This window comes from Herpailurus yagouaroundi, unplaced genomic scaffold (assembly GCF_014898765.1).
Source record: "Herpailurus yagouaroundi ecotype Mexico unplaced genomic scaffold, PumYag 100, whole genome shotgun sequence".
NCBI classification, from domain to species: Eukaryota; Metazoa; Chordata; class Mammalia; order Carnivora; family Felidae; genus Herpailurus; species Herpailurus yagouaroundi.
The window spans coordinates 6452523-6469601 of NW_024412391.1; the positions used below are offsets into that span (position 1 = coordinate 6452523).

Below are 17079 nucleotides of genomic sequence, written 5' to 3' on the forward strand. Positions count from 1 at the left end.
AATAGACTACTGCATTAAAGTAATTCAGTTACATCACATTTAAACAGAATAAATAATATGGAGTAAGATATAAGAATTAAATGTTCCAAAGGGGGTGGGAGGACCCATTACTGGGCAGCAAGAGACCACATTCAGAACGAGACATACAAGGCTGTTGGGTTCTCGGTAGCAGGGGGACCTATCAGCAGGATGTGATCACGCTGGCTAGTGTCACCAGTGAGCACACTGGTTCTGTCAGAAGTTATTTCTGAAAAGGTCAGTATAGGAAAAGCACTAACAAAACCCTTTCTCCCCCTGCATGAGAATTTTACCATCAGTTAAATATAAATATCCTATGGATGCTCCCTGCTTTGGGCTTCCTTGAGTGTGGTGACTCTCCTGATGTGTGTGTCCTTTGACTCAACCCTGGCAGCTATGTCTATGAAATTACTACAAGAGAAACTGGAGCCTTTGGGACGTGAAAGCTTTTTGTGTTTTAATTTTTTTAACGTTTATTTATTTTTGAGAGACACAGCATGAGCAGGGGAGGGGCAGAGAGAGAGGGAGACACAGAATCCGAAGCGGGCTCCAGGCTCCGAGCCGTCAGCACAGAACCCGACGCGGGCCTTGAACCCACAAATTGTGAGATCATGACCTGAGCCAAAGTCAGACGCTTAACTGACTAAGCCACCCAGGCGCCCTGATAGAAGTCTTTTTAGGGCAGTCCCACCCCTATTAATGGGTGCGTAGGAGGAAGAGAGAGGGAAACTTCCATTTATTAGGCTGTTTTTAATGCTTACTCTGCTCCCAGAAGTGCAGCAGGCATCTTAAGCTTCAGTCAATTCTTAAGACAGTTCTAGAAGGAAGATATGCTTCTCCCTTTTTTTTTTTTTTTTTTACAGGTGAGGAAAAAGAGGATGAGTAAGTGACTGCCAAACATCATAGAAAAATCAGTGGCTAAGTTGTCAGGTCTTTCTGAGACTGAGCTCCTTCCTCTTGTTGCCCTCATTTGTTCATTCCTTTAACAAACTGCTGTCATTAGCCAGGCACTAGGTTAGCTGCTGGGGAAACAGGAGAATCACGCACAGTGCACGCTGCCTTCAAAAAACACACAGAACCGTGTGAGAGACAGACAAAAAGACAGAGATCAGGGTATCTGGTGCTATGGAAAAACACGGGGTGTGATGGTGTGTTCAGCAGGGGCACCTGAGTCTCAGTCTCAGAGGAAAACCTGTCTCAGCACTCCACAGTGCTCCACCGCTGGCTCAGAGCCACCTGCAGGAAGTACGGCCATGCAGCGGTGGACCTCGGCAGTGGAACAGAGCAGCGCGTTTTCGTGGCTGTCACGAGAGGAGACCACAGACAAAGATCACCTGTGCCAGAACCCTTCATCACATCTGAAGCATTTGTTTCAGTGATGCAGAGATGAAGTACTTGTTTCGGTGTCTTTCGTGCCTGCTACATGTGACATTTTTGAGAAGAACAACTGGTCTAGTATAGTGCTTGGTGCAAAGTGGCTGTTAGCTAAATGTCCGTGGTATAAATGAACTGGAATCAAGATGAGCCAGAATCAAAACGGTGTGAGAGATTTATTTCTACAGTAGTACAGCAGCATCCGGCAGCTAGCTGGAACCCATCCCTTTCTCAAAGAGGGGTGCTAGATGGGCAGTTAGGGTACAAAGCCGAGCCACCAAGAAGAGTTCAGAAATCGTCCCTCCCTGGCTGTGAGTACCCTATTCAGCAACAGGTGGTGCCAACCCTAGACAGAACATGCAGACAAACTCACCCATGAGCTTCTGAAAACACTATTTTCAGTTAACCTGGAAATACTGCTCTGTCATCGGGCCAGCCCCACCAAGTCGCAACAACAATTTCACTATAGTGAGATCAACAAAATTTATTCACTTGACAAACACATACATGCAGAGAAAAAGTAAAGTTCTTAATTTTGTCTAAAAGTAATACAGTTTTTTTTCTGAGCTCCCACCTGCTGGTTGGGGTGGAAGTGTTCAGTCCAATGAGACAGTGAAAAGAATGTCTTCAGAAAAATTTTCAGTCTCTTTAGATTTAAAAATTAAAAGTTGATGAGGCGCCTGGGTGCACCAGTCAGTTAAGTGTCCAACTCTTGATTTTGGCTCAGGTCATGGTCCCAGGGTCGTGGGACTGAGCCTGCACTGGGCTCCTCACTGGGCACGGAGCCTGCTTGAGATTCTCCCTCTCCCTCCCTCAAGCTCGCTGTCTCTCTCTCTCAAAAATAAAAAATAAATTTTTTTTAATTTTTTAAATAAAACATAATGTAAAAAATGAAAATCTGAGACATAGTCCTGATGCCATGCTTCTCTCCCTTAATTAGGGTCCACGTGTCTGCAGAGAGGGGGGAGATCAATGCTATCTCATGGTAGAAACATCATGTCCTCTCCCTCAGTGTCTTTGTCTTCCAGGGAGAGGTCTGTGTCCCTTGGTTACTGCTTGCTTTGCCTGCATTCAAGGCGGAGTCAGTGCCTATGTTCTGCTCCCACTGACTGCAACTGGGGAGCTTTGAAGCAGTCCTCAGAGGGGGGAAATCAGGACCCTCATCTGCCCTCTGTGCAATCCCCTTTCTGCCTCCCTCTTCTCCTTCCCACCATCCATCCCCTGGGGACTGGAAGGAGCAGGCTTTCACGTATATCATGTCCTCTTATACCACCAGCAACTACAAACTCTGTGGATTCACTATCCTAAGACTAGAATTCCATGAGGCACATGCCTAAGTCTCGACCCTTGATAAGCTAAAATACTAGTGGCTGATATTTGCTGTGTATTTACTATGCTCTAGTCGGTAAAATAACTTACATACATCGTCTCATTTAATCCTCACACCAATCCTATGAGGCATTTTATAAAATTACCTATTTTATAGTGAAGGAAACTGAAGTCCAAGGAGGTTTAGCAATTTTTCAAAGATCGTGTATCTAGTAAGTGATGAGGTCAGGATTTTTTTTTTTTAATGTTTATTTATTTTGCGGGGAGAGAGAGACAGAGCAGGAGCAGAGGAAGGGCAGAGAGAGAGGGAGACAGAATCCAAAGCAGGCTCCAGGCTCTGAGCTGTCAGCACAGAGCCCAACGCCAGGCTCGAACTCACAAACTGTGAGATCATGACCTGAGCCTCAGTCGAACGCTTAACCATGAGGTCAGGATTTGAATCCAATGTGTTTGACTCCAGAAATAACACTTTTAGCACCTACACTATACATTTTTCTAGTCCAGCAAAATGTAGGAATACCAGAAAATAACATACAATTGTCATCAGCAGTTGTTGGAAGTTTTTGAGGTCATCTTTGCTTTCTTAAAACAGAGCTTCCTGCAGAATATCAACAGAAGATCAGACTTTCCCTTCCACCTATCCCAAGACAAGAAAATCACATACACAACTTTAAGATCTAGACAGCTCTGTTCATCAATTGTTGGGAAAGATCAGGGACGCCACTTAAGGCAAAGAACATTGGTAGACACTGAAACTCTTTGAGAAATGTTGGAATGTACTTGGGGGTCGTTTTGTTGTTTTTGTTTTGTTTTGTTGTTGTTGGTTTGTTTATTTTTCTTTATGATCCCTCTAGACCCAAACTATAGCTCAATCTCATTAAGGATCAGGATTTGTGAACTTGGCCCAAGGTTTCAGAGAATACTAAAAATGAGAAGCAGGGGCCTCTGATGGAAAATTGGAAAGTCTTATGAGGCTACTGTCATAAGTTGTTCCTGATTCATGCGTTAATACACCTACTGCAATACACCAGCGATGCACTAAAGAACGGATGTGTGTGGAGAAGAGGCAGCCTTCAGAACAAAACAAGTTCTGGCAAGGAACTGCCTCCAAACGCAGGGACAAATCTCATCCCCATACTTTGACCCCAGGAACCTGGTCACAGTGGGGGAAAGCCACGCTCTGGTCCTTTGTTCATGAAACAACTAGATTCAAAAGTTTTAAGGGATTTTAGAAACTAAAGCTAATTCACTGAAAGTAAAACAAAACAAACAAGATGGCCTCTCGGGTTTGCTCAAAACAGGGCCTGAGGTATTAGGTAATTCTTCCCCATGTACTGGGCCTCACTGAAGAGTGGGCAGGTTAGGCATCCCCCCTCAGAGATCTAGAAGACCGTATCCTCTCCAAAACAGCCAAACTTACCAGCATTGTGCCTCTAGCAACAGAGGAGACTCCTTTCATCAGCAACTCACCCACTACCCAGACTCACGTGCCCACTCCCAACACCAATTTTGATGAATGACGGTCCCCATATGACTGATGTCGTATTAACCAAGTCCAACATTTTGCAGGAGCCACCTACACATTTCTCTGAAAGAAACACGAGAGCAGTTGGGGATGCCACGCATACGAATCTGATTTCATTTCGTCTCAGGGAAGGTCACTCTGCACTCAGCCAGTTAGACTACCACAGCACACTCCCACTCAGAAGTCTCTGTTTCCACCCACACTCCAGGCCCAATGACACAACTAACGGTGGTAACGTCAGCATGTTCACATGGTATAACGCCAGCACCATATCTGAATCTGTTAGGTTAAGGTAAGATTTAACAGAGCCCCAGCGGGAACAGAAGGGAGGGATTCTTCAGAAGTCAGCCAAAGGCACTAAGAACCAAAAAGCAGCCAAGCCAAAACCTCCAGGAAAATGTCATATTCAATTAAAAGAGAGAAAACCCCCCACACCTAAGCTAGAAGGCAGAGTCAGGAACTCAGGTTAAGAACTAAAGAACCAGAAGGTCAGAGCTAGACAGAGAAGTCGTCAAAGTGACAGAAAGTAGGAACAGGTGTTCAAGAGTGGGTGAAGATGAATTCAAAAGGGGGGATCAGCGTTAACAAAACAGGTGCCAATCAAGACAGCATGGATTTCCGGGGCACCTGGGTGGCTCAGTCAGTAAAGCGTCCGACTTTGGTGCAGGTTATGATCTCGCGGTTCATGAGTTTGAGCCCCACATCGGGCTGTCTGCTGTCAGCACAGAGCCTACTTTAGATACTGTGTCCCCCTCTCTCTTTGCCCCTCCCCTGCTCACGCTTTCTCTCTCTCAATACTAAATAAACACTTAAAAAAAAAAAAAAAAGACAGCATGGATTTCCATAGGGAAACTTTCCTGTGCTGGAAAGCAGCACAGATTTTTATTAATTACAAGAGTACCCACTTCAAATCCTTATATTTGAGTGAATTATTGAATGAGTATTAAATAATTTTTTGAGTTTCAACATTTTTCTTTTTTTTTAATTTTTTTTTTCAACGTTTATTTATTTTTGGGACAGAGAGAGACAGAGCATGAACGGGCAAGGGGCAGAGAGAGAGGGAGACACAGAATCGGAAACAGGCTCCAGGCTCTGAGCCATCAGCCCAGAGCCCGACGCGGGGCTCGAACTCACAGACCACGAGATCGTGACCTGGCTGAAGTCGGACGCTTAACCGACTGCGCCACCCAGGCACCCCATCAACATTTTTCTTTTTTAAATTTTATTTATTTTGAGAGAAAGAGCGAGCATGAGTGGGGGAGGGGCAGAGAGAGAATTCCAAGTAGGCTCCTTGCTGTCAGTGCAGAGCCTGAGGCGGGGCTCGATCTCACTAACTGTGAGATCATCGCGTGATCCAAAATCAAGAGTCAGATGCTTAAGTGACTGAGCCACCCAGGTGCCCCATCAACACACAACTTTCCGAAAGAGAATTTTAAGTTATGTCAGAATTAGGCATTTTCCTAGCAGCTTCAAGAGGCAAGAATCAATTTGAAAACGAACAGTGCAGACCAAAAGACATTTATTCCTGTGACTTTAGAAATGAATACATAAATCCCAGAACAATCCCAAGATTAATTTCTGCTTACACATGACCAAATGCCAAGTGGTATGGTGATCCTCAATGCTACATCCAAATATGACTTATTCCACAAAATAACAATGACAGCAACAGCTATTGTTTCCTCCATCTGAGATTGTAAGCACTCTTCATCTGTTAACTCACTCACTCCTGCCTTCATAACCACAACACTCTACACCTGAGAGCTCCATCAGTGACAGAAATCTGGATTCAGATTTGCCCTGGGTCCTGTCTATATTCACAAGTTTGAGAATTTTTCATGATCTTAAGTAAGAATAGTCTCATTGACTACTTGACTCAATTCCTGTGTAATTGTATTAAAATAACATTTATTGGGGCGCCTGGGTGGCGCAGTCGGTTAAGCGTCCGACTTCAGCCCGGGTCACGATCTCACGGTCCGTGAGTTCGAGCCCCGCGTCGGGCTCTGGGCTGATGGCTCAGAGCCTGGAGCCTGCTTCTGATTCTGCGTCTCCCTCTCTCTCTGCCCCTCCCCCGTTCATGCTCTGTCTCTCTGTCTCAAAAATAAATAAACGTTTAAAAAAAAATAACATTTATTAAATTTATAAAAACTGCTTCTATTTTTCTTAATGTTTATTTATTTTTGAGAGAGCAAGCGAGCAGGAGAGGGGGAGAAAGAGAGGGAGACACAGAATCCAAAGCAGGCTCCAGGCTCTGAGCTGTCAGCACAGAGCCCGACGCGGGGCTAGACCACACGAGCCGTGAGATCGTGACCTGAGCCGAAGACCAGACGCTCAGCCAACTGAGCCACCCAGGCGCCCCTGCTCCCGTTATTTTTTATAAAACTCTCAAGTTTTAAAAGCTAACATGTACCTTGGTTAGTGCGGAAAAAAAACAAACTGCTTTGAGTTTTGCCCAATCTAAAAACTAAAAAATTTCTCGGCAGATGATAAAGGGAAATGATAGCAAAATGATAAAGGAATACCAGGACTATTGAAGTAAAACGACCACCACCAGACTGGTTTGGAGCCTAATATCCAAGGGTCTTGATTCTCGCTCCACTGCTTTTGTCCTCACGCAATGGATCTGTGGGAACTATCTCTCCAGGAAGTGCTCTTGCTGCACGATTCACTGTCGGTTACCAAACCGGCCTCACCCACTGAGGGCTTCACACGATACGCTGTTCTAAAATGTTGGCACGCATTGCCTCACGAATCTCTAGCAGCCTGTAGGTGAGTCTGCATTTTAAAATGAGGTAAGAGGGGATCACACAGAAAAGTTAAGTGACTCGCCTAAGGCCAAAGGTCTTGGAAATGGACAGAACCAGAATGCAAACCCAAGTCTGTGGAACTGCAGTGCTTTTGCTCCCTCCCTCAAGTTCATTACACTGTTATTTACATCAGCTCATCACTGTCAGGATAAACTTTACGCTAAAGCTAGTAATCAGCTCATTTTGTTGACAGCATTTAAAATACATGCCTACACTGTGAGAGTGTTACTATACTGACATTTGCCAAAGACTGTTTCACTCTCTTGCAAAACCACCATACAAAGAGAAGCCATGAGATGTGTCCCCCATGGGACAATGCAATGCAGTAGTGTTTCTCTGCTACTGACGTCACGGCACCGGGACCACAAGAGGGTCAGGAAGAGCCCTGTAGTCTTGAGCCAGGCCGAAGGACGCCCGGGCTCCCACCTGTGCCCTCTGTCACTCTACAGGGAAACCGGTCCTTTGGATCCAGGCTTCAGATGACCAGACTCACATCGCAGCATCCCCACAAACATATGCTTCAGCTTGCTGTTTCCCAGAATGAGAATGAATGAGTGGCTAGCAGGATAAAACATGGTAATGAGTTCTCCAATTATCTTCACCATCTCAGTTCCTGGTATGAAATAACTGGATGATGTAATTAAAAAGGCAAGAAAGTAAAGCAGGAAGAGAAGGAGGAAGGAGAGGATGATTTTGATGGCCCTCTTGTGAGCCTCAGTGCTTGGATCTCCAGAGCTGGTGCCGCTTTGCTCCATCCGCTGCGTGTGCCTCCCCAGAGAGACGATGAGCAGAAAGTAGGAGGCCAGAGACACAATCAGAGGAGGCAGGTTCCACAGAGTCCCAAGAACATGGATCAATTTATATTCATTTCTTTTCTTTCTAAAGTGCTCAGTCACATTCCCTGTGCCATCGATCCCACCGAGAATAGAATACATCTTAAATTCATGGATCAGAGACAGGGCACTGGCGCACGATAAGACCAGCGCACCCAAGATCATCTGTACGACCATCCTGGAAACTCTCCACTTGAGCCAGAGGAATGTAGGGTGAGAGAAACTGGCAATTTTCAGGCAGTAGAGGACACTGAGACAGGTGGCAAGCCAAATGCTCAGGTGGTTTGTAAATGTCCAGAAAATATCAATAATTTGCATTATTATCCCTTCATCATGCACTTTGGAAGAGAACACAATTAAAACACCATCAACCAAGAGAATCCACAGCAGAACGATCCTGGAGAGAGCCAGGTTAGCGATGATGAAGTCAGACAAAGAGATTGTCTTATTCTTAAACCAACTGCTGCCACTGACCCACACTATGAAACCATTCCCCAGCATCCCCAGAATGAACTGAGTGGCAGACAGAACCAGAAACACCCACTTGTGGAGCCCTGACATGTCAGCTACTAGGCAGACCGGACCTCGTTCTGTTGACATACAATCTCTGTGCTGACGTGAAATTTCTCCCTGTGAATCTGCCACCTTTCCTTGTCGCTTCACTGTACCTGTCTCTTGTCTCTGCCCAATTTAGTCTGTTGTAGAGCAAAGTTTAGTGAACCCTCTCTGGATCTTTCAGGTTAGTCTGTCCTCTTCACAGACGACATGGACTGTCACATTCCATCTATGACCTAAACTCAGCAGCTCTTTGCCAAAACGCAAATGGAGTAGTATCCAGTGTCACACGGAGAAGGAAGAGATCTGACTCGCAAAGAAGGTGAGGATTTGGACTGGATTTCAAAAGGAGGAGGGTTCCAAGCCACCCAGGACAGAAAGGGGCATCACCAGAAGAGTCACACAGAATCACTCCGAAGAGTGAGAAGTCTTATTCCTGGGGAGGAGGACCCAGGGACACACACAGAGATCAGAATTCCACCAGAAGGCACTATCAAAGTCACCCTGGAGGGAGGGTTAAGTGCATGAAATAAAGAAAGTTCAGGGCCACTGGTCCTGGATTAGAATTAAAAGGCATGCCTGCTGGAGTATGCCTTACACATGAGGAGGCTCCAAGTTCTTCCATAGTGAGCCAGATCATCAGAAATTCTTAACTACCCGAGTATTTGAATAACAATAATGAATTATAGCATATAACCTATTCACTCAGAGTGCATGACTACTGTATCAATACGTCAACAATAGTTCAGGGTGACAGAAATCACAGACAACCTCTTTGACCCAAGAAGACTTATTTATGTAAAGCAATGCCTTACAAATTTTGACCATGGCCAGCATTAGTACTTTCTATATGGCTTTATAAATATCTACCTATCTATATACATACATATATACGTATATATATATATACATATTATACTCAGAACACAAAGGGGTCACAAAAGGATGTTTCCCCTTTCAACATGTGTGGCACTCTGATATTTTATTTGTTTGTTTGTTTGTTTGTTTGTTTATTTTACATCCAAGTTAGTTAGCATATAGTGCAATGATTTCAGGAGTAGATTCCAGTGATTCATCACCTATCTATAACACCCAGTGCTCATGCCAACAAGTGTCTTCCTTAATGCCCCTTAATGCCCTTCCTTAATGCCCCATTTAGCCCATCCCCCCAACCACAATCCCTCCAGCAACCCACAGTTTGTTCTCTGTATTTAAGAGTCTCTTATGGTTTGTCTCCCTCCCTGTTTTTATATTATTTTTGCTTCCCTTCCCTTATGTTTATCTGTTTTGTATCTTAAATTCCACATGACTGAAATCATATGATATTTGTCTGTCTCTAATTTCACTTAGCATAATACCCTCTAGTTCCATCCACGTAGTTGCAAAAGGCAAGATTTCATTTTTTTTGATTGCCGAATAATACTTCATTGTATATATAAACCACATCTTCCTTATCCATTCATCTGTCAATGACATTTGGGCTCTTTCCATACTTTGGCTATTGTTGATAGAGCTGCTATAAACATGGGGGTACATGTGCCCCTTCAAAACAGCACACCTGTATCCCTTGGATAAATACCTAGTAGTGCAATTGCTGGGTCGTAGGGTAGTTCTATTTTTAATTCTCTGAGGAACCTCCATACTGTTTTCCAGAGTGGCTACATCATTTTGCATTATAACCAGCAGTGCAAAAGAGATCCTCTGTTTCCGCAACCTTGCCAACATCTATTATTACCTGCATTGCTAATGTTAGCCATTCTGACAGGTGTGAGGTGGTATCTCATTGTGGTTTTGATTTTTATTTCCCTGATGATGAGTGACATTGAACATTTTTTCATGTCTGTTGGCCATCTGGATCTCTTCTTTGGAGAAGTATCTATTCATGTCTTTTGCCCATTTCTTCACTGGATGATTTGTTTTTTGGGTGTTGAGTTTGATAAGTTCTTTATAGGTTTTGGATACTAACCCCTTATCTGATATGTCATTTGCAAATATCTTCTCCCATTCCGTTGGTTGCCTTTTAGTTTTGCTGATTGTTTCCTTTGCTGTGCAGAAGCTTTTTATCTTGATGAGGTCCCATACTGACAGCATGGGGCCTACTTGGGATTTGTGCTGTCTCCCTCTTTCTCTGCTTACCCCACTTGTGCTCTCCCACTCTCTCTCTTTCCCTCTCTCACTATAAATAGACATAAGCTTTTAAAAAATCCTAAATTGTTATGTAATGCCCGAAGTTCCAAAACCTCCCACAAAAGTCCACCAGAGTCGTAAGTCAAAGCCAAGCGGCAAGGGTCGTTTATTGCGGGTTCGAACCTGGTCCCCTGCGCACTCGTCGCCGGTGACGCAAGAGGCCTCGATCAGAGTTGGTACAGCGTTTTTATAGACAGAGACAAATAGCACAGGGGGAGTTTCAAATTATGAGGGGCCTGATTGATTGATTTTAAAGTAAGGACATTTGTTGCTCTCTGATTGGGCGTCCTTTGTCTGTCCTTTGGCGGGAAGGCTTTGTCCCTTACTTGTGGCGGGAAGAAAAAAGGGGAAAGGGGGAAGAGGGTAGGGTAGGTGGGGAATGTGCTTAAGCAAGCAGGTTTACAGAAGCGAGAAATGCCGGTTAATTTATGTACAATTACTCATTCCATTACTTATCAGACTACATTTCATTACTTATCAGACTACATTTAGGAAGGTTTACAACCCATTTTACTACACAGCGGGTTACATTCAGGAAAGGCTTCACAATGCTCGTAGCAAACAGCAAGCAAAACAGACTTCTCAGCAATTGTATTTCTTATCAAAGATCCATAATAAGCAGAAAAGAGAACCTAGCTTTAAACTAAGGCAGGGCTGTCATTTGGATTGTTCCTTTCAGTTAAGTCCAAAATGTACATCTTCATGCCATACACTCTTCTGAGCTATATACTCCCATATCCACCTATATAACTTTACTTGACACTATCACAGACATCTCAAATTTAACATGTCCAAAATAAAACTCTCAATTTACTCTCATTAAAAAACAAAACTAGGGGCGTCTGGGTGGCGCAGTCGGTTAAGCGTCCGACTTCAGCCCGGGTCACGATCTCGCGGTCCGTGAGTTCGAGCCCCGCGTCGGGCTCTGGGCTGACGGCTCCGAGCCTGGAGCCTGTTTCCGATTCTGTGTCTCCCTCTCTCTCTGCCCCTCCCCCGTTCATGCTCTGTCTCTCTCTGTCCCAAAAATAAATAAACGTTGAAAAAAAATTAAAAAAAAAAAACAACTATCTCTTACCCTCAATCCTCCCTATTTCAGCAAATGGCAACATCATCCACCCAATTGCTCAAATCAGGCACCGCCTAAGGATTAACTTGATTCTCTCCCACATCAATCTATCAATGATGCCTCCATTGTAATCACAAAACGTATCCTGGGGGCGCCTGAGTGGCTCAATCCGTTGAGCTCCCGACTTCAGATCAGGTCATGATCTCAGGGCCCGTGAATTCGAGCCCATGTCGGGCTCTGTGTTGACAGCTCAGAGCCTGGAGCCTACTTCGGATTCTGTGTCTTCCTCCCTCTCTCTCTGGCCTTTCCCCACTCACAGTCTCTCTCTCTCTAACTCATTCTCCACTTCTCATCTTTTCCTCTGGAACAGCTTCTCCATAGAGCCACAAGAATGACTTTAAAATGTAAATCAGATCATTGCACTCCACTACTTGAAACACTTCAATGGTTTTCCAGTGCAACTATCCCAAAATATAAACTCCTCATATCACACACTGAGAATCTCTTCTGCATGTCCTCTTGCATGCATCAGGACTCACAATAATTTCTGCCATATCATATGGTCTGAGTTAAAGAACAGGCTTTACTGGAGTAAGAGAAAACTCCTATCAACACCAGAAATAAAAGCATGGCTCCTCTTCATCCTCCTATGATTACACGGAGCACAGTTCGGTTAGCAGCGTACTTTCGTATGCCAATGGAGGTGTCTCACCCTCCCTGCTGTTCTCACAATTCTTGTAACAACACTGTGAAAACAACTTTGTCAGTGGGAAAACAAACAGTCTTAGTGCCAGAAAATCTGGATTTGGGAAGCCAGCTATTTACAAGAGCTGTCTGAGAAAACAGCGGGCCGACACACGCAGACTCGGAGCCCACAGGACGTTACAGCTCCCGCTGGTGTTAGAGTTAACAGTTCTGTGGCAACTGAGCTTATGCGAAGCACTTTCAGGTGGGAGAAGTGAAAGAAAGCCTTTTCCCAGCTAGCTTGTGGTCCAGACAACCTAGATTGAAGTCCTAGAGTTATTTTTTGGACTTTTCTCATTGCTATATAAAACTCCTACAAGAAGAATGGTATTTCCCAGGTTGTCTAGGACAATCCTGGCACATGCCTGTCACTCCAAGTAACTATTAACAATTCCCCCATATCAGTGCTTTACTCACTGAACTGTCAGGCCCTAGGCGCAGACCTTGACACACAGCAAAACTTCGGTAAATATATATTGAAAAAAAAATAAGTTTTCTAAAGCAAGCTTATTTTTTTAGCTCAAGTTTTAGATTAATTTTTTAACTGCCACTGACTCAACATTGTTTCTAAAAGTTATTTTTATTACTGGAATAGCTGTTAACTCATTTACACAGCTGTATTCCATCCTATGAGCATTTATTTACCCATTCTCTGGCTTGCTGGTTGTGCTATTATGTACATTATTGCTAAGAACACCTTTGGACAGGTTTCTTGGGCCACAGGGGCAAGAGCTTCCCATAGGTGTACCTTAAAGATGGAATAACTACAGGGGCGCCTCGGCTCAGTCGGTTGGGTGTCCATCATCGGCTCAGGTCATGATCTCACGGTCTGTAAGTTCGAGCCCCATGTCGGGCTCTGTGCTGACCGCTCAGAGCCTGGAGCCTGCTTCCGACTCTGTGTCCCCCCTGTCTGCCTCACTCATGCTCTGTCTCACTCTGTCTCTCAAAAATAAATGTTAAAAAAAATTTTTTTAAGATGAAATAACTACATGAAATTTCAACACAAATTAATGCCAAAATGTTTTCTGAAAAGGAGGTGCCGATTTACCCTCTCCCCACCAGCACGTAAGTTTCCATTGGTATACAATATCCTCCCTCACACACTGTTCTATCAAATGTTTTAATTTGCGAGTGTGGAGGGCTTAAAATGAAATCTCATTGCAGCTTCTGGTTTGCATTTCCTTGATTATTTTTATTTATTTTTTCAAATATTGGAAGTACATTCAATGTTTAAGTTAACATATTGGGAAGGTAGGAAATCAAAACAAGGTGGAAAGAACAAGAAACTACAGGCCTGACAAGCCATATGGAGAGTCAAGTGGAAAGTAAACAATTGAGAATACAATAAGCGCATTTAATATACAATATATGTGTAAACATTTTGTTTCAGTTTTAGTTAACATACAGTGCAATAGCGGTTTCTGGAGTAGAATTCAGTGATTCATCACTTACATACAACAACCAATGTTCATCACAAGTGCCCTCTTGAATCCCCATCACCCATCCAGCCCATCCTGCACCCACCTCCCTCCAGCAACCCTGTTTGTTCTCTATCATTAAGCGTTTCTTACGGCTTGTTTCCTTTTTTTCTTTTCCCCCTTCCTACATGAGTGAGATCATATGGTATTTGTCTTTCTCTGACTTATTTCACTTAGCATAATACACTCTAGCCCCATCCACAACATTGCAAGTGGTTTTCCTTATTAATGAAGTTGACCACTTTTTCACATATGAATGGATTATTTATATTTCACAGCCTCTGTGTCTTTGCCCATTTTTCTAACCGGTTGTCTCCTTGTTGCTTTGTAGGCCTTCCTATATTCTAGATCGTATTTTTTTTGCTTTGTAACCCTTATATATTCTAAGTTATATTTCAGTTATATGATTGCAAATATCTTCTCTCCAGTTTGTGACTTGTCATTTTGCTTTCTTTCCAGTGACTTTCTATAAACAAGTTATTTTTAAGTTAAATGTATCCCTCTTCTCTGTATTTACATTTTTGTTTAAAAGAGAAAATTTCTATGCCACCAGATCATAAAGACATTGTAGTATAGTTTCTTCCAAAATTTTTAACATTTTGCCTTTCACAAATGTCTTTAAATCACCAAGAATTGATCTTTGCATAAGGTGTAGATATCTGATTTCATTTTCTTCTGCATGGATAACAAATCTCCCTGGCATAATTGAAACAATCTAGACCCACTGATCTATGCCACTTTTATCATTTTCTACATGTGCATGGTCTGTTTCTGGGTTCTCTTTGCTACACCACTGCCCTGTTTATTCCTGTATCCATAGAACAGTTTTTTATCACTATAGCTTTCATTTTAAAAAGGCTTGCCAACTGGCAGAGCAAGTCCCCCATCTCACTCTTCTTCAGAAGTATGTTGTGTGATCTTGGACCTTTGAGTATCAACGCATCTTTAGAGTCAACTTGTCCAGTTGCCCCCAAGAAACTGGGAATTTTTGTTTTGATCTGTAACATCCATGTGGGGGAGGGTTGAGATCTTTACATGATTGATGCTTACAATAAACATGATTTACCAATGTGTTTAGTCTTCTTTTAATGTATTTCAATCAAGTTTCATAATGTGCTCCACAGAGACCACACTCTTGGAAGACTCATTTTCTGATGCTCTTGTACATGGCATCTTCACTGCTGTTTGCAGTTGACTTTTGTAAACTGATCTTATTTCCAGCAACTTTTAATTACTCATCTACAGATTCTTTTCTTTCATGGTTTCTGTGTAATCACAGCATTTGTGACTTTCTTCCTTTCCATCTTAATACATTTTCTTTCCTTCCCAACTATGCTTGCTAAAGCCTCAGTACAAACAACCTGTCAAAGAGAAGTAGTGATAAGACATCCTTGCCTTTTTCATTTTACGAAAAATGCTCTTCTAATTTCAAGTCTGTTTGAGGCACACCTTTGACACATATCCTTTGTTTTTATCTCCAAACCACGATGTCAATATTAGCATGTCATCAGGGAACTCCCTTTTTTCAGTGTGTCGCCTACTTATTGCTCGTTTCCATTTAGTTTAGAACCTGTCACTTGAAGAAGTCCCTTTCTTCCTGCAAGCCCAATGCTACAGATTGAACTGTGTCCACTCAACATTCACATATAGAAGTCTAATCCCCAATGTGACTACATTTTGAGATAGGGCCAGTAAGAAGATAAAGTGAACCCAGGCCATAAGGGTGGGGCCCTGACACAACTGCATTAGTGTCCTTATAGACACCAGAGAGTTCACGCTCTGCCAGCACAAATAGGAGGCCATGTGAGGACACGGTGAGATGGTAGCCACTTATAAGCCAGCAACATGGGCCTCCCAGGAAACCAACCATTCTGCACCCCGTTCTGAGACTTCTAGCCTCCAGAATCGCAAAACGTCTGTTGTTTAAATCACCCACTCTGTGGTATTTTGTTATGGCAGCCCGAACTTAGATTCCCTAGAATGCAATAAAAACTATGTCATACTTAGGATCTGGTTATTTTGCAGTGGGACACCTCCTCACTCCAGATTAGCTAGTCTGCTATACTGCCAGGAGAAGCAGAAGGTCAGTACTTCTGTTCTTATTTACGTGCTACCTTAGTAAACAAGGGGCTGTTAACTAAGGGTCCTCATTTCAGGCTTCAGGCAAAATTAAACTATTTGATGAAAAAAAAGTTTGTATTTACCGTTTTTAAGGTATTTGCTAAGGATCCCTGTACATTTTATGTCCCAGTCCCTCCCCAAATTAAGAATGAGACCGAGGTTAAAAGTCTGAGAGACTGTGGCAGTGGAGGTGATATTTTACTTCTACCAGTAGTGAATGGTCTTAGAAGAGAAAGAACTGAAGTAATGAATTGTGTATACGGAGATAAAGAATGTGTGAATTGGTAAGAATTAGGTTTAAATGCAAAGCACAAATAAGTGGCGTAAACAAGGTAGAGATTTATTTGTGTCTCCCAAAGAAGTCCAGAGGTAGACTGTCGAGGACCGCGATGGTGGTTCCATGGTCATCACGGACTCCAGCCTCTTCCATCTTCCATCCTGCAGATAGTCTTGTGGTCTAAAATGGCTACTGGAGACTCTCAGCCATCATGTCCACATTTCAGACCAGAAAAAGCCAGGTGAGGGTCTGGAGAAGCACAAAGGATGAGCCTCCCAACAGAGCTAATCATTTAAGGGGCTTTCCTGGAAGCACCACCAAATGGCGTCTGCTTCTACCCCCTTAGCAACAGTTAACTGCAAAGGAGAACAGGAATGCAGTATTTCAGCCGTGCACACTGTCACCCCCAATAAAACATGGGCTCTGTAAATTAATGGGTTCTGTAGAAAGGATAATAATGGATATTGGGCAGTGTATTCATCATGTTTCTTATTTTCTGTATTTTATGATGCTTTGACATCCTGGAGGCTGGCAGACCTTGGGAGGAACTAACTCCTTCCCAACATTAGCTAATTCCTGGAAATAGTAAACACTTGCCCAAGAGCATGTCTTTCATATGCAAACCAACCAATCCTGATTCCATACCTGCCATCAGCCTCCTTTTATCAGGCTCCTGCAGTCCAGAACACTGTTTCTCTGCTCAAAGGTACCAGACAACTAGAGAGGGGGGGGGGGGGGGGGGGGGGGGGGGGGGGGGGGGGGGGG

The 17079-nt window shown here is 43.4% G+C and overlaps 2 protein-coding genes and 1 long non-coding RNA gene across 7 annotated transcripts in view; 1 reads left to right on the top strand and 2 right to left on the bottom strand.

The window, feature by feature from the left end:
• Positions 1-7496: 7496 nt before the first annotated feature.
• TAS2R3 (taste 2 receptor member 3) lies at positions 7497-8447 on the bottom strand. Its single transcript, XM_040473066.1, has one exon. It carries the CDS (start codon positions 8445-8447, stop codon positions 7497-7499), a length of 951 nt encoding a protein of 316 aa, XP_040329000.1.
• A 5586-nt stretch (positions 8448-14033) lies between these two features.
• LOC121028230 (uncharacterized) overlaps positions 14034-17079 on the top strand; it is a 16640-nt gene continuing 13594 nt past the window's right edge. Inside the window, exon 1 of the long non-coding RNA XR_005789132.1 lies at positions 14034-14149. This is a non-coding gene — a long non-coding RNA (uncharacterized LOC121028230). The remainder of the gene's footprint in view (positions 14150-17079) is intronic.
• SSBP1 (single stranded DNA binding protein 1) overlaps positions 16357-17079 on the bottom strand; it is a 16855-nt gene continuing 16132 nt past the window's right edge. For 4 of the 5 annotated variants that reach the window (XR_005789131.1, XR_005789130.1, XM_040471765.1 and 1 more), the window contains one exon: positions 16357-16670. Coding sequence is in view for 1 of the 5 variants with exons in the window: in XM_040471765.1 (XP_040327699.1) it covers positions 16657-16670 (14 nt within the window). In the remaining 4 variants the exon portion in view is untranslated. The remainder of the gene's footprint in view (positions 16671-17079) is intronic. The other variant, XM_040471762.1, reaches the window with a different exon arrangement.